The 18,688-nt window shown below is 35.6% G+C and overlaps 1 protein-coding gene across 3 annotated transcripts in view; it reads left to right on the top strand.

The window, feature by feature from the left end:
- The window catches only part of NBEAL1 (neurobeachin like 1), a 241,124-nt gene that overhangs the window by 136,869 nt on the left and 85,567 nt on the right, over window positions 1–18,688 (top strand). For all 3 annotated transcript variants that reach the window (XM_073218321.1, XM_073218319.1, XM_073218320.1), the window contains 6 exons: window positions 2,921–3,096; window positions 3,834–3,987; window positions 4,289–4,417; window positions 6,596–6,901; window positions 6,998–7,147; window positions 10,399–10,556. In XM_073218321.1, coding sequence (XP_073074422.1) covers window positions 2,921–3,096; window positions 3,834–3,987; window positions 4,289–4,417; window positions 6,596–6,901; window positions 6,998–7,147; window positions 10,399–10,556 — 1,073 coding nt within the window. The remainder of the gene's footprint in view (window positions 1–2,920; window positions 3,097–3,833; window positions 3,988–4,288; window positions 4,418–6,595; window positions 6,902–6,997; window positions 7,148–10,398; window positions 10,557–18,688) is intronic.

The raw sequence follows: 18,688 nt of genomic DNA, 5'->3' as shown, positions 1-18,688 counted from the left end.
TCTCCTAATATGACTATGTTGCTGTCTATTTTTCCCTTTAGTTCTGTTAGTATTTGCTTTATATTTTAGGTGCTTCTATGGGTGTTTTAATATTTACGATTCTTATATCCTCTTGTTGGACTGATCCCTTATCATTATATAATGCCCTTTTTTTCATCTTTTGTTACTTTCTTTGTTTTGAAGTCAATTTTGTTTGATATAAATGCTGCTACTCCTTTTTTCCTCCCTTTTATTTGTATGAAATATTTTATTCCATCCCTTCACATTCACTTTCTCTATATTTCAATCCATACTCAGTCTATGTATGTCTTTTGGTCTGAAATGAGTCTCTTACAGGCAGCATATAGATGAGTCTTATTTCTTTATCTATTCTACCTCCCTGTGTCTTTTGTCTTTTGATTGGTGCATTCAGTCCATTTACATTTAAGGTAATTATTGATAATGTATGTACTTATTGTCATTTTATTGTTTTCTGGTTGTTTTTATAGCTCCTTTCTGTTCCTTTTTTCCTGTCTTGTACTAGTCTCTTGTAATTTGATGATTTTATTTAATGCTGTGATTGGATTTCTCTTTCTAAATTTTTAGTTTTTCTATTATAGGCTTTAGGTATGTGGTTATCATAAGCGTCATGAATAGTTTCCTAAATAATAGTCTATAGTAAGTTAATGGTTGCTCTTTTTCAAACATAATCTAAAAGTACTTCTTTTTTATTCTTTTCCTCCTGCACACTTTATGTATTTAATGTGATAATAGGCACTTTTTGTGTGTATCTCTTGACTGGTTTTGTGTATAGTTGATTTACTACTTTTTTCCTCTTTTAAAAAAATTTTAAGTTTGCACTTAGTAATTGGTCTACTATCTTCACTGTAGTTCATTTTCACTGATGAAAAATATTTACACTTAAGAACATTTCCATCTACAGAAGTCCCTTTAACATATCTTATAAGGCTGGTTTAGTGGTGATGAAGTCTTTTAACTTGTTTATCTGGGAAACTTTTAATCTCTCCACCAATTCTGAATGATAACCTTGTTGTGTAGAGGATTCTTGGTTGAAAGACATTTTGTTTCAGTACATTAAATATTTCATGCCACTCTCTTCTGACCTGAATGTTTCTGCTGAGAAATCTGAGAACTTTATGGGATTTCCCTTTTAAGTAATTTTTTGCCTCTGTCTAACTGCTATCAATACCCTCTCTTACCCTCAGTCTTTGTCATTTTAATTATTATATCTATGTGCTATCTTCCTGGGGTTCCTTTTGGTTAGGGCTCTCTGCACTTCCAGGATCTGCGTGTCTATTTCCTTTCCCCAGTGGGGGACGTTTTCAAGTAATTATTTCTTCAAAGAGACTCCCTACTTGTTTAGTCTCTCTCTTCTCCTTCTGGTACACATATTATGCAATACTGTTTTGTTTCGAGTTTTCACACAGCTCTCAGCATCCTCTCAGTACTAGAGATTCTTTTTTCTCTGTGTTCCTCAGCTTTGTTGTTTTTCTGTTGTCTAATTCCATCTCACTGATTATCTCCTCTACTTGCAGCATTGTGTTGTTTATTAACCCCATTGTATTTTTCATTTCCGTTACTGTGTTCTTCAGCTCAGTGTGGTTCTTTTTCAACTCTTCTATCTCTTTGGTGAAGTCTTCCCTGTGATCATCAATACATCACCACAAATCGGTGAGCGTGTTTATAACTGTTACTTTGAAATCTTTATCAAGAAGATTGGTGTTCTGTTTTATTTAAATCTCTTTTTGCTGTTGTATCCTGTAGTTTTCTTTGGAACATATTCCTCTGCCTTCTCATTTTGCCTGTGTTGCATCCTTTTTATCAGATAGATCCACCATGCCTCCTGGTCTAGAGAGCAATAGCTTTATTTAGAAGGTGTCCTGTGGTGCCCAGAAACTCAAGACTCTTTGCTAACCTGTGCCTGGCTCGCCTTTGCAGTGGAGCTGCAGTTGCTATTGGCAGGGTGACCTGATAGGGTAGGCAGGGCTGCTTTGTGGGCCAGTGTAGCATGGGCTTGGCCACCAGCAAGGAGGAGGGAGTGTTTGGAGCTGTCTCCTGTAGTTGCCTCCCACATTGGGCTGATAGAGGGCCAGAAAAGTTGGGAATGACTCACAGTACCTGCCAGGCAGTAAAGTCTCCCTTTATCTACCAGGCAGCAAAATTGGACTGCTTCTAGGCCAATTAAGCCAGGCACGCATGCATGGAAGCACCTTGGGGCTGAACCATAGTGAGGGGATTTGGAATGTTTGGGTGGCTCTTACATGTCCCCAAACAGTTGTGCTGAAGGAGGGCTGGGAAAGTGTTGCCCACCTGCCCTTTCTCCTGTGAAGAAAGCTCTCTCTGACCCCCATCCCTCTGGCACCCTTCTGCTGTTGGTAAATCTTTCAAACTGCTGTCTCTGTGTTGGGTTTCTGTGGGACTGAGGTCACATGCCTATCCTCCACAAGCAGTAGGATTCTCAGCCTCGCAAGAATGCTCTTACTCTCCTTGGTATCTAGCCCCTGTTAATCACGAAAGCCCAATGCAATGTGGACTCATGCTCCCAGAGGAGATCTCCAGGGCCAGATTTGCAAAGTTTCTGAGTGCTTATCCCCTCCCTGCTCCATTCCTCTCCCTCACATTTGAGGGCTGGGATGGAGGAAGGGCTTGTGTCCCAATCAATAGCATGTGTTTGCCTCTTTAGTCCTCTCTGTGTGGGCTTCTATTCTTCACCAGATGTAGATGGTCTGTTCCACAGTCTTCAGATCATATTCAGGTTTAATTGTTTTTGATGTAGTTGCTTCCATGGTGTGTATGTGGGAAGAGGTTTCCTCCTTGTCTACTCTGCCATCTTTTCCCGAAAATCCTCAGTGATTGTGATGTTTCTTATTATGTGTATTTTACACCTCCCTCTAGTAATATTACTTTATCTTTTTATTAGAGATGTGAGGAGGAGCTTCTTCAATTACTGACAAGTATTTTGAACTATATAATGTGTAAGGGACTAGAAAAATCTGATGATGATGCTTGGATTGAACGCGGGCAAGTGTTTTCGGCACTAACTAAACCAGGAATGTCCAGTGAGCTACTGCGACCATCAGATGAAATAAAACTAATGTAAGCACTCCGTTTGTGAATTCCCCTCCCCCTTTGCAGTGGGGGGAATTATTTTTGGATAATATTATTTGTTGAATATTTGTTCAATATTCAGTGGGTATAGTGAGAGAAAAGGAGGGGTTTTGTGTTCAGCCCTTTTCTCTATTGCCATTCTCTTGAGATCTGGAGAGAAATCCAAAACTAACTCCAGTGTGAGTTTTAAATCTTAAATTAATTTGGGTTTTAGTGAATACATACTCTTTGTTATTTAAATAGTTTTTTTTTCATATCTAAGCGCTAGGAGCATTGTGTTCTACAGGCTTGTCCAACTTTGAGTGTTTACATGCTAAGAGAAGTAGTATTTTCATGATAATTACTTCTCTAAAACATTTCGAGTTCACTGTAGGGCTAGAGCCTCTGTAAGGTATAATAAAGCTTTCTTTTCTAGCATTCCTGTTTTCTAGCTTTAGAGACATTTTTAAGTACTTTATGGAGACTGGAATTTGGATTATTTTCTTAGCTTTCTATAGTGAAATAAAACATAACTTACTTCACCTTTTAGTTATTATGTGCTTTAAAAGTAGATACTCCAGAGATTAAATAGTTGCTTTATCTTAAATACCATACATAGTGTCCTCTGATACCTGCCAGTGATAATGTATCTTTGAAGATACAATCCTATTTATAAAACTTTTCTTAATGTCCTACTATTTTTCTAAACTTCAAATGGTTTTAAGAGGATTTTGTTTTTCACTTAGTTTGCTACAGAAGATGTTAGAATGGGCTGTCACAGAAAACAGAGAAGCAAAACTTAATCCAGTAACTGCTGAAAATGCCTTCCGACTCATTCTGATCATACAGGACTTTCTGCAGTCAGAGGGACTTGTTAATTCTAACATGTGGACTGAAAAGGTAGAGTAATATCTCTTTGAAATTATTTTTCTGGTGGTCAGTGATTTTATTCAAAGAATGAAATTTTGTACTCTCTCTTTTCAGAGCATAAATATTTAATCAGATGCAATAAACACAGATAAGATGTGATAAATAGTCACAGATTTTGTTAGCTATTACTAGGATAATTCTTTTGGGTTTTACCGACTCAATATTGAACTAGCTTTGAAATATTTGTGATTTGTATTACTTTGGAGAAAATTCCTTATCAGTAGATTTAAAACTTGAATGTTTTTATTTCTTAATTTTTCCTTTGTGATAGCTCTTAGAGGATATGATGCTGCTCTTTGACGGCCTGTCAGTTTGGTATTCTGAAAGTCCAATATGGGCAAAACTTTCTCAAATTCAAATCCAGTTGCTTCTAGGATTCATTGGATGGGGTGATTTTCAGGTTTGTCATTTTTACCTTGTTTACTGTCTTTGAATGCAACATAGTAATTATTTGTGCTTTGCTAAATGATTTTCAATATTTTGATTCTTATTTATTTATTCCAAAAATATCCATGATTTCGCTTGTTTCAGTTTTCTGAGATGAGAAAGAGGCTTGAGAGGCAGATGATTATTTTTTTTGATGTTTATCATTCAATTTAATTTTAAGGTTTCCTTTTAAATGATACAGAGAGAGATTACATTAAAAGACATTACTCATATCATCTATATTTAGGTAGCTGGGAGGTATACAGCCTGCATAGACTATTTATACTTGTGCAGTTTAGGGCTTGCATATGTAGGAAAATTATATTTTAAGTTGTTTCTTTTATATCCTTTTCTGTTACTTTACTAACTTACAGTTTTATACTCTGGAGTATTTTTCATTTATCAGACACTTACTGATACCTACCAAGTTTTAGCATTGTGCCAGCTTTCCAAAGTAAAGATAAATAAAATATGGACCCAAGTAATATTTATTATTTCTATTTTAAATTAAAGAATATAAAGGTTGGACAAGTTCCATGTGAATTTTAATCTGTCATCTTTATTTACATTGGATTCTTTTGAGAACCTGGGGTGAATTAGTTAAGGGATGTATCCCATAGCTAAGCTATTTATTGGCTCTTTTTATTTTCTTTTGATATTGGGGTTTTTAAGTAATTCGGGCAAGGGGATCCAGGTAGGGATGGTTTCTAATATATGTAAACTTGCTTAATGTTTATAAGAACATGGAGAGGTTAAAATTTCATAAGGTTGTCCCACTTTAAAAAGGCCATACTTTTCAATAGATTTTTTTTGTAATTGTAAATGTTACACTTGTTCATTATGGAAAAATACACAAAAACATAAAGAGAAAAAGATAAAACACTCAACATCCTTTAGTACAAAGAGGAAACAACTGTCAGTATTTTAGTATTTTTTTCTGTGTTTCTTTTTCAGACAGTTGAAGTCATCATATATTTTGATAATGTTGTTTTCTTTCTCTTAAAATTGTGAATTCATTTCTCCATATTACCAACTTTTTAAAAAATAGGTTTTTTTTCTTAATCATAACACTAACACATGTTCATTGTAAAAACATGGAAAATGCAGAAAAGCTAAATAAGAGAATGGACTTTCCTATACATGAATTGTAGAAGTTTAAATTGTACAGCTGTTTAAATGCAATTTAAAAATATAAACTATGAACTTTAAAAACTGATTTTGTTCTTTCTCTAGTAATTCTACTCTAAAACTATATCTTAAGATAATCTAAAATACTGAGCAATCTTTGTATACATAGATGTTCATTGTAATATTCTTTTTTATCCACCTAGAAATAGGTGTCTTATGTTATGAGCTATCTTTTTAACTGAATAACTTAAAAAGACAGAAATCATGTCTTCCTCCAGAGCAAAAAGGCATGTTTGTTTACTTTCCAGTTTAATAATGTCTGTCTCCAAGGAAAACTTCCCGCAAGCTTATTGCCTAATGTAAAAGAATTGGGTTCCCTATGCTTGGGGCTCCTCTTCTATAATGTAGTCACTACTTTGCAGGCATCATGAAGTTCTATTCGTCTTTCACTAGAAGAATTGCAGTTCAGGGATTGAGGGTAAATGCTGATATTCTAGCTGTTGCTGTTGCTGTAGATCTTTGTTTCTGACCCAGGAGTTTCATGTCTTCTGCTAGCATATGAGGAACTGACAGGCTAACTTGATAGTTTAGAGGTAAGTTAAAATCTAAGACCCTTCGTAATTCGTGACAGTTATTGTGTTGATAAGGCCATCCCTGATGGAATCCCTGTGACAAAGACAGTGACATGAATTGACTGAAAGATCAGTTATCTAAACCAGTCCCTGTGGAAAGAGATTGGATATTCTGGTTGACTTACATCTCTTAGGACCTATTGTTAGAACTACAGATGGAATCATCCCCCATCCTTGAACACTATAAGAAGGAATGGAATAGATGTTGGGGTGATAAATTATCTACCACACCTTTTCTATATATTCCAAATTAAACATGGGTTATTTCTATAATTTTTTAAAGAAAGAGAAACCCCCCCCCAAAAAAAATCTTCAAGAAGAACCAGAGAACTTTTGCTATCATGAAATGTCTGCATCATTCTGCTCTTTCTCACCTATAGTATTTTCCTCAGGTTTGTGCAATGGCATCAGCTAAGCTAAATACCCTTCTTCAGACCAAAGTGATTGAAAATCAAGAAGAAGCGTGTTACATTTTAGGGAAGCTGGAATATGTTCTAAGTCAATCCATCAAGGAACAGACTGAAATTTACTCATTTCTGATTCCCCTTCTCCGTACCCTGGTTTCCAAAATTTATGAGCTTCTCTTCATGAACTTGCACCTGCCCTCATTTCCTTTTACCAACGGTAGCTCCTCATTTTTTGAAGATTTTCAAGAATATTGCAGTTCAAATGAATGGCAAGTTTACATTGAAAAATATGTAAGTGCTATCTTTTTGAATGAAATTTTTTGACTAAATCATCAATCTTATAGAAGTATATATTAAATTTTCTGTATATATATATTTTTTTATAAGATTGTACCTTATATGAACCAATATGAAACCCACACATTTTATGATGGTCGTGAGAACATGGCACTTTACTGGAAGGATTGTTATGAAGCCTTAATGGTGAATATGCATAGACGAGACCGGGAAGGAGGAGAAAGCAAGCTCAAGTTTCAGGTAAAACCTACTCAATGTTAAAAACATCATATAGTTTTTTATGTTGATTTTAAATACTTAATATTCAAATAAGAATATTAACAAGTATGAACTTTGAAAACAGTGTTTCCTCTTGTTTGTCTGAAAACTATTTCAGAATTGGAAGAAAACCACTGATCAATAAAATTAAAAAAACTAATATCAAAATGTTCTATACATGGTGATTATGTAAAAAGTCCGTTAAGCTCATGGTAGCTATCTCTAAGGTGGCTGGGTATATATTAGTGCTTAGAGAGAATTTATAGCACTGAACACTTGTATTAGAAAAGAAGAAAGGCCATAAACTAATAGTTTATTTCTACCTTAAGAAACTAGAAAAAGTAATTTAAACTAATCTTAATTTGTTTCTAAATAAGAAACCTAAAAAAGAGAAAATAAATCAATGAAATTGTAAAGCAGAAAACAGTAGAGAAAATAAATGAAGCCAAAATCTAGTTCTTCAAAATATCAATAAAATTAATAAACTTCTAATCACGTTGACAAAGGAAAAAATGAAAAGGAAAAAGTTACTAATATTAGGAATTAAAGGAGTAGGCCTTCACGACTGACTTCACAAAAATCAGCATGATAATAAGGGACTACTGCAAACCAATGTATGCACATAAATAAGATGACTTGAATGAAATGGGTCAATTCTTAACAAATAGAAATTTCCAAAACTTAATTCAAGAATAAGATGATAACCTAAATAGTCTCCTATCTAGCAAAGAAGTTGAGTTTGTACTTAAACACCTTCCAAAAGGAAAAACTTCAGGCCCTGTAGTTTCCCTGGCAAATTCTACCACACATTTAATGGAGAAATTACACCAATTCCTCACAATCTCTTTAGGAAATAGAAAAGTTGTATCACTTCCTAACTCATTATATAAGGTCACTATTACCCTCATATTGAATCATACAAAAATAGTACAAGAAAACTGTAAGCTAAATACCCCTCTAGAATTATAGGTGCAAATCACATACAGCAAATATTAAAAAAAAAAAAAATACATCACAACCAGGTAGAGTTAATCTTGGGAATACAAGGCTGGTTCAACATGTGATAACTAATTAATATAATGAGCCACATATCAGTAGAAAAAGCATTTAACAAAATTCAACATCCAGTTATGATCAAAGCTCTCAGCAAACAAGAAATAGAAGGGAACTGCCTAGATCTCTACAAAAATCTTACAGCTAGCTTTATATTTAATGGTAAAAAACTGAGTGCTCTCCTTGTGAGAAGAGAAGTAGGCCAGAATGTCCACTTTCATCACACCTGGTCACTATCATACTGTAAGTCCTAGCAAATGAAATAAGAATACAAAAAGAAATAAAAAGCATTTATATTGGGAAGGAAAAATAAAGCTATTTCCAGATATTACGATTATCTATGTAGAAAATCCTAAGGAATCTACCAAAAATCTCTTTTGATTAATGAGTTTAGCAACAATCAGCATACAAGATAGTTCAATATGCAAAATTTAATCATATTTTTAGAAACTAGCAATGAGTAATTGGAAACAGAAATTTTAAAATACTCTTTACAATAACTCTAAAAAGAATCAAATACTTAGGTATCAATCTGACAAAATGCGTATGTGATCTATATACACAGTGATGAAACAGAAAACCAAATAAAAATATATCTTTGTTCCATGAAATAGGTATGAAAAGGAACATATGTAATACACCACTATTAACATTTCAGTATATATATTTGCTGTTTTTTATGTGTATATTTGGCTAAACCGAAATGGCACACTTTCATTTGCTACACCTTTCTTAAAATAGATTGCGAACATTTTCCATTATATTATGTACTAGAATGTATTTAAATTTGTTTTCCAGTTCTGGACCTAATTTACCAGTTTTTTCTTTATTATAAATAGTATTGATCATCTCTATATTCATATAGTTCCCCTATGATAAGTAGAATCACTGGTATGTAGCACTCAAGATAAACACTATTACATTGCCCTCATAGAAGTTCTTCCAAATTTATATTCCACCTCAGCTTTTATGGAAAAAACAAACTTAAGAGTATTCTCACGTGCCTGAACTTCAAATCTCTGAATCTGATGTTTAATCATGAAGCTGTCAGTATTTCCTCAGTTTTCTCACTTATGAGAACACTATATCCCAAGTCATTGGTTTTTTCACATAACTAGTAATAAGTATAGTAACAATTAGGATAATAACTGCAATTTATTGAAAGCTTTCTGCTTTAGCATTATATTAAGCACTTTAAATCATAATCTTTTTTTTTAATATTAATCTTTTATTACCATAATTGTGAACCTCATTTTACAGTTAAGGATGCTACACCTCAGAGAATTATCTAAGATTTGTACCCAAAGCTTATGTCTAACTCCTAAGCTTATGTTCTTAATCACACAGTTTTACTGCCTCTCTAAAAGGTGTCTTTTAAATCCATGACTAAATCCATGTCATTTACCTGCTCTTTTTAATGTGGCTCAGTGTTGATTTGTGTGAAACAAATTAATACTGTGATTTTAGTTCCTAATACATGAATATCTGTGTGAGTTAGATAAGTCAGTCTTATCACTTGTTTCTTTGAAAAGTGTAGAATTTTAATCAGGGCTTAGAGTTCATCTCGGTAGGACCTATTGTCAAAGTCTACTTTATCCTGAAAACTGAAATAACTATGTGAATTCATTTTTGCTATAGCTATGAATATGCATAGCTAGGATGCTATGCAGGAAGCAGCGATCCAAGTGATAAAATTTCTCAAGGGTGAGAAATTTGCCCCTATTGATTTCTTTTGTCTTTACTACTGCCTTTTGGGCCATCAATAGTAGCATGAAATGAGGTTATTATTCCTTCAGTGTTACTTAAACTTGAGTGTTATCTCAGATGCCTTACAAATCAAAAGATCCCAGAGGAAAACCATTTCACTTCACAGTATAAATTAAGTAATTCTAAGTTTAAAAGTCCTTTATTGAGGTACCTTACATTTTTTAAGTTCTTCACATGTTTATTGTTGATTATTTTTTAAGTTGTAAAAAATACAAATAGGTTATGGCTAAGATCATATCATGCTTCATTAAAGAAAATTATTCTAATAGAATAAGAAAATCCTGTTGTTTGCTAGCTACTTTCTTTTACTACATGATTTTATTGGGTCAGATTTTTTTGAAGTATGGTATTAAAATTTAAATGTACCTGTAAATAAATGATTCAGTGCTATCATTGATTGCTCTTTCTTTCAGGAGTTTTTTGTGGAGCCATTTAATCGAAAAGCCCGCCAAGAGAATTTAAGGTATAATAGTATTCTTAAACAACTTAGCAGTCAACAGGTAGCCACGCTGAGATGCTGGAAGGCAATACAGCTCTATGTTACATGTGAAAGAGGACCTTGGGCTGAAAGGTAGTAGTATATTATTTATTAAATACCTTTTTCCTTTTAACTCTATTGTAGAGCTTTCGGAGCTAATGACCTCTCTGATTCAGTTTTAAAAACACTCAACTGATAGAAGCTTCCTTTTAATTAAATTGATTGTCTTTTGTGAATTATGGATGTGGATATTTAGAGCTTTGTGTGTATATGTTTTTCACTATGGAGTTAATTCCCTTCCTTTTATTCTGAGGTACAGAATTTGTCTTAAATCAGTTTACTTCAGTCTTCCTGATACTGTCTTTTGATCTATAGTTAGTGATATTATGTCTTTGAATATTTTACAATTTCTTTATTTAATGGTAAATCACTTCTGTTTTGCTCACTTGTGTTTGAGTATGTGTGTACATGTGTATATATATATTATATGTCTTTTTATTGTGGTAAAATACACGTAATATAAAATTTACTATTTTAGCCATTTTTAAGTGTACGGTTTAGTGGCATGGTGTACATTCCGTAATGTTGTACAACCATCACCATTGTCCAGCTTCAGAATATTTTCATTACCTAAAAAAGAAACCTTGGAGGAAGAGCCAAGATGGCGGCATGAGTAGGACAGCAGAAATCTCCTCCCCAAAACATATATATTTTTGAAAATACAACAAATACAACTATTCCTAAAAGAGAGACCAGAAGATACAGCACAACAGCCAGACTACATCTACACCTGCGAGAACCCAGTGCCTCACGAAGGGGGTAAGATACAAGACACAGCCTGGCGGGATCCGAGCGCGCCCCTTACCCCAGCTCACCGGAGGGAGAAGAGGCGTTGGAGCGGGGAGGGAGAGGGAGCCCAGGACTGCAAAATAACCAGCCCTAGTCATCCACACTGGGAGCACAGACATACAGTGCATGGTGTGCTGTATACTGGGGAAACAGAACAGTAAAACCTGAGAGCAGTCCCCGCAGCCAGTGCCCCTGGGAAAAAAGAAATGCAAGTGATTTTTGAAAGTCTTAAAGGGACAATAGCCTCACAGCTGGAAGGAAGCTTCCTGGCACACTCAGCCCAGCAGCTGGGAATCCCGGGGAACTCTGGGTGCCCTAACCCCCTGGGAAGCAGCACAGCTCTGAGGTCCCTCACGGTGATAAACAGCCTCCTGCCCATTCCCCCTCTGGTGCAGCCTGGCCACAGAAGAGCAGCAGCCTGAAAGCAGCCACGCCCACAGCAACCAGCTTACTCCACAGCAGCCAGGCAAGAATCCAAGACACTGTTTGTGCGCAACTGCCCAGCACAAGCTGTTAGGGGTCGCCGTTCTCCCAGGAAAGGAAGGCCAGGAGCAAGTGCAAAGGAACTTGATTCTCCCAGCTGACACACGTGCCAACTGCCTACGACTACCTCTATCACCATGAAAAGGCAGAAGAATCTGATCCAGACTAGAATAACCCAGATATCCTCCTCTGAGAGGGAATCTGGGGAGATAGATTTAACCAATCTTCCTGAAAGAGAATTCAAAATAAAGGTCATCACCATGCTGATGGACTTGCAGAGAAACATGCAAGAGCTAAGGAGGGAGAATATAGAAATAAAACAATCTCTGGAAGGACTTAAAAGCAGAACGGATGAGATGCAAGAGGCCATTAATGGAATAGAAATCAAACAACAGGAATGCAGAGAAGCTGAGGCCAAGAGAGATAAAAGGAACTACAGGAATGAAAGAATATTGAGAGAACTGTGTGACCAGTCCAAATGGAACAATATCTGCATTATAGGGGTACCAGAAGAAGAATAGAGAGAAAAAGGGATAGAAAGTGTCTTTGAAGAAATAATTGCTGAAAACTTCCCCCTAAATGGGGGAGGAAATAGCCTCTCAGACCACGGAAGCACACAGAACTCCCAACACAAGGGATCCAAGGAGGACAACACCAAGACACATAATAATTAAAATGGCAAAGATCAAAGACAAGGACAGAGTATTAAAGGCATCCAGAGAGAGGAAAAAGGTCACCTACAAAGGAAAACCCATCAGGCTATCATCAGACTTCTCAACAAAAACCTTACAGGCAAGAAGAGCATGGCATGATATATTTAATGCAATGAAACAGAAGGGCCTTGAACCAAGAATACTGTATCCAGCATAATTATCATTTAAATATGAAGGAGTGAGTAAACAATTCCCAGACAAGCAAAAGTTGAGGGAATTTGCCTCACACAAACCACCTCTACAGGGTATTTTAGAGGGAACGCTCTAGATGGAAGCACTCCTAAAGCTAAACAGATGTCATCACAGAAAATAAAATCACAGCAAAGAAAGCAGACCAACCAAATACTAACTAAAGGCAAAAAATAAAATCAACTACCCACAAAAGCAGTCAAAGGAAACACAAAAGAGTACACACACACACAAAAAAACACATAACATACAAAGAATGGAGGAGGAGGAATAAGAAGGGAGAGAAATAAATAATCATCACACTGTGTTTATAACAGCTCAATAAATGAGTTAAGTGAGACAGTAAGATAGTAAGTAATCTAACGTTTAACCTTTGGTAAGCACAAACCTAAAGCCTGCAACAGCAATAAGTACATATCTTTCAATAATCACCCTAAATGTAAACGGACTGAATGCACCAATCAAAAGACACAGAGTAGTAGAATGGAAAAAAAAGCAAGACCCATCTATATGCTACTTACAAGAGACTCACCTGAAACCCAAAGACATGCACAGACTAAAAGTCAAGGGATGGAAAAAGATATTTCATGCAAACAACAAGGGGAAAAAAGCAGGTGTTGAAGTACTAGTATCAGACAAAATATACTTCAAAACAAAGAAAGTCACAAGAGATAAAGAAGGACATTATATAATGATAATGGGGTAAATCCAACAAGAGGATATACCCATTATAAATATATATGCATCTAATACAGGAGCACCAACATATGTGAAACAAATACTAACAGAATTAAAGGAGGTAATAGAATGCAAATGCATTTATTTTAGGAGACTTCAACATGGCACTCACTCCAAAGGATAGATCCACCAGACAGAAAATAAGTAAGGACACAGAGGCACTGAACAACACACTAGAACAGATGGACCTAATAGACATATACAGAACTCTACATCCAAAAGCAATAGAATACATATTCTTCTCATGTGCACATGGAACATTCTCCAGAATAGTCCACATACTAGGCCACAAAAAGAGCCTCAGGAAATTCCAAAAGATTGAAATTCTACCAACATAATTCTCAGATGACAATGGCATAAAACTAGAAATAAATTGACAAAGAAAGCAAAAAGACTCACAAACACATGGAGGCTTAACATCATGCTCCTAAATAATCAATGGATCAAAGACCAAATCAAAATAGAGTTCAAGCAATATATGGAAACAAATGACAACAACAACACAAAGCCCCAACTTCTGTGGGACGCAGTGAAAGCAGTTTTAAGAGGAAAGTATATAGCCATCCAGTCATATTTAAAGAAGGAAGAACAATCCCAAATGAATAGTCTAAAGACAATTATCAAAATTGGAGAAAGAAGAACAAATGAGGCCTAAAGGCAGCAGAAGGAGGGACATAATAAAGATCAGAGAAGAAATAAATAAAATTGAAAAGAATGAAACAATAGAAAAAATCAATGAAACCAAGAGCTGGTTCCTTGAGAAAATAAACAAAATAGATAAGCCCCTAGCCAGACTTATAAAAAGAAAAAGACAATCTACACACATCAACAGATTCAGAAATGAGAAAGGAAAAATCACGACAGACCCCACAGAAATATAAAGAAATATTAGAGAATACTACAAAACCCTATATGCTAAGAAGCTGGAAAACCTAGAAGAAATGGAAAGCTACCTAGAAAAATACAACCTTCCAAGACTGACCAAGGAAGAAACACAAAATCTAAACAGACCAATTACCAGCAAAGAAATTGAATCGGTAATCAAAAAACTAACCAAGAGCAAAACCCCTGGGCCAGATGGATTTACCATGGAATTTTATAATACTGAGAAGATATAATACCCATTCTCCTTAAAGTTTTCCAAAAAATAGAACAAGAGGGACTACTTCCAAACTCATTTTATGAAGCTAAAATCACCCTAATACCAAAACAAGGAAAAGACCCCACCAAAAAAGAAAATTACAGACAAATATCCCTGATGAACATAGATGCAAAAACACTCAACAAAATATTAGCAAACCAAACTCAACAGTACATCAAGAGAATCATACACCATGATCAAGTGGGATTCATCTAAGGAATGCTAGGATGGTACATCATTTGAAAATCCATCAACATCATCCACCTCATAAACAAAAAGAAGGGCGAGAATCACATGATCATCTCCATAGATGCTGAAAAATCTTTCAACAAAATTCAACATCCATTCATGGTAAAAACTCTCAGAAAAATGGGTAAAGATGGCAAGTACCTCTGCATAGTAAAGGCCATATATGAAAAACCCACAGCCAACATCATACTGAACAGCAAGAAGCTGAAAACATTTCCTCTAAGATAGAGAATAAGACAGGGATGCTCACTCTCACCAGTTTTATTCAACATATTACTGGACATCCTAGCCACAGGAATCAGACAAAACAAAGAAATACAAGGAATCCAGATCAGTAAAGATGTCAAACTGTCACTATTTGCTGATTACATATTGTACATAAAAAACCTTAAAGACTCCACTCCAAAACTACTAGAACTGATATCGGAATACAGCAAAGTTGCAGGATAAAAAATTAATACACAGAAATCTGTGGCTTTCCTATGCACTAACAATGAACTAATAGAGAAACCAGGAAAACAATTCCATTCACAATTGCATCAAAAGAATAAAATACCTAGGAATAAACCTAACCAAAGAAGTGAAAGATCTATACCCTGAAAACTACAAGACATTCTTAAGAGAAATTAAAGAAAACACTAACAAATGGAAACTCATCCCCTAGCTCTTGGCTAGGAAGAATTAATATTGTCAAAATGGCCATCCTGCCCAAAGCAATCTACAGATTTGATGCAATCCCTATCATATTACCAACAACATTCTTCAACAAACTGCAACAAATAGTTCTAAAATTCATATGGAACCACCAAAGACCCCAAATAGCAAAAGCAATCCTGAGAAGGAAGAATAAAGTGGGAGGGATCTCTCTCCCCAACTTCAAGCTCTACTACAAAGCCACAGTAATCAAGACAATTTGGTACTGGCACAAGAATAGAGCCACAGACCAGTGTAACAGAATAGAGTCTCCAGACACTAATCCAAACATATATGGTCAATGAATATACAATAAAGGAGCCATGGACAAAGAATGGGGAAATGACAGCCTCTTCAACAGCTGGTGTTGGCAAAACTGGACAGCTACATGCAAGAGAATGAAACTGGATCATTGTGTAACCCCATACACAAAAGTAAATTCGAAATCGATCAAAGACTTGAATGTAAGTCATGACACCATAAAACTCTTAGAAAAAAACATAGGCAAAAATCTCTTGGACATAAACATGAGCGACTTCTTCATGAACATATCTCCCTGGGCAAGGGAAACAAAAGCAAAAATAAACAAGTGGTACTATATGAAGTTGAAAAGCTTCTGTACAGCCAAGGACACCAACAATAGAGCAAAAAGGTATCCTACAGTATGGGAGAATATATTCATAAATGACAGATCCGATAAAGGGTTGACATCCAAAATATTTAAAGAGCTCACGCACCTCAACAAACAAAAAGTGAACAATCCAATTAAAAAATGGACAGAGGAGCTGAGCAGACAGTTCTCCAAAGAAGAAATTCAGATGGCCAACAGGCAGGTGAAAAGATGCTCCACATCACTAGTCATTATAAAAATGCAAATTAAAACCACAATGAGATATCACCTTACACCATCCTCACTATCCGAAAGACAAACAATAGCAAATGTTGGTGAGATTGTGGAGAAAGGGGAACCCTCCTACACTGCTGGTGGGAATGTAAATTAGTTCAACCATTGTGAAAAGCACTATGGAGGTTCCTCAAAAAGCTCTAAATAGAAATACCATTTGACCCAGGAATCCCACTTCTAGGAGTTTACCCTAAGAATGCAGCAGCCCAGTTTGAAAAAGACAGATGCACCCCTGTGTTGATCGCTCCACTATTTACAGTAGCCAAGAAATGGAAGCAACCTAAGTGTCCATCAGTAGATGAATGGATAAAGAAGATGTGGTACATGCACACAATGGAATATTATTCAGCCATAAGAAGAAAACAAATCCTACCATTTGCAACAACATGGATGGAGCTAGAGAGTATTATGCTCACTGAAATAAGCCAAGCAGAGAAAGACAAGTACTAAATGATTTCACTCATATGTGGAATATAAGAACAAAGGAAAAACTATAGGAACAAAACAGCAGAATCACAGAACCCAAGAATGGACTAACAGTTACCAAAGGGAAAAAGACTGGGGATGATGGGTGGGAAGGGAGGAAGAAGGGGGAGGAAGAAGAAAGGTGCCTTACAATTAGCATTTATAATGTGGGAGGGGCATGGGGAGGGCTGTGCAACACAGAGAAGACAGGCAGTGATTTTACAACATCTTTCTACGCTGATGGATTGTGACTAGTGGGGTATGTGGTGGGGACTTGGTGAAGGGGGGAGTCTGGTAAACATAATGTTCCTCATGTAATTGTAGATTAATGATAACAAAAAAAAAAAAGAAAGAGACCTTACACCCCTTAAGCCCTTACTCCCTATGACCCCTTCCCCCAACCGCTGGCAACCATCAGTCTGCTTTCTGTCTCTATGGATTTGCCTTTTGATGTTTCACTGGAGTTATATAATACATTGCCTTTTGTGTCTGGCTACTTTTACTTAGCATAATGTTGTCATTATATTTTAATTAGTATTTACCAGTACTTCTTTCTTTTTTATGGCTGAATGATATTCCATTGTATGGATATAGCACATATTATCTATTCATCAGATGATGGACATTTGCATTGTTTTTTTTTGTGACTATTGTGGATAGTACTACTACGAACATTTGTGAAGAAGTGTTTGTTCCAACATTTGTTTTTCATTCTCATGGGTATATTCTTAAAAGCAGAATTTCTGTCATGTGGTAGTTGAATGTTTAACTTACTGATTAACTGCCAAACTGTTCCATAGCATCTATATCATTTAACATTTAACATCATTTAGAATTCCTGTCAGCAATGTTTGAGGGTTCTAATTTCTCCACAACCTCATTAATACATGTCATTCTAGTGTGAAATTGTATCTATGACTTTGATTTGTTTCTTTATAACCAGTGATATTGAGCATCTTTTTAATGTACTTCTGTACATTTGTATATCTTCTTTGTGTATTGAAATGTCTGCTTAAGTCCTTGCCCTTTTTAAATTGGGTTGTTAGACTTTTTAAAAAAAATTTTTATACTTGATTTATATGTAGATCCCACATTTCTCCCTTTATTATTATTATTATTATTATTTTTAATAAAATGCTGAAGTGGTAGGTAGATGCAAGATAAAGGTAGAAAACATAGTTTAGTGTTGTAAGAGAGCAAATGTAGATGATCAGGTGTGTGCCTGTAGACTATGTGTTAAACCAAGCTAGACAAGGGCATTAAAACATCCACGGATGCTGAAGATTTCTCTCAAAACAGGGGGGGGGGGTGAGGTTCTAAGCCTCACCTCTGTTGATCCCCAATTTCTCACCTGATGGCTCCCCTGCAACTGTGCCTGTCTTACGTTGTTCCTCCCTTGAGGAATCTTACCCGTCTCTGACTAACCAGTCATCTTCTGCGGCCATACAGGGAGATGTAAAGTTGGTAAGTGAGAGAGAAGCCATATTGTTTGAAAAGGTTAGCTTTTTACTTTGCAGATTTATGCCCTGTGGCTTCTATGCCCAGCATTTGTCTTGAGGTATCTTTACCACTTGGAGGAATTATGATACTTGGTAAATTCGATATGAGGCACGAATTCTGTTTAAGGGTTGTAATTAGGAGGGAAGAAGAAAAGCTATAGAGGTAGCAGATGGAAGAAAACATGGGAGGATTGATTATTTCTTTGACATATCTTCTTGTAGAGTAACTTAACCATGTATAGGTTTTAAACTACTAATTAAATTGTGTACACACATTAACATAATAGTAATACAGTTACATA

The sequence above is a fragment of the Manis javanica genome, chromosome 12 (assembly GCF_040802235.1).
Source record: "Manis javanica isolate MJ-LG chromosome 12, MJ_LKY, whole genome shotgun sequence".
Lineage (NCBI taxonomy): Eukaryota > Metazoa > Chordata > Mammalia > Pholidota > Manidae > Manis > Manis javanica.
This window is presented reverse-complemented; position numbering and strand designations above follow the sequence as displayed.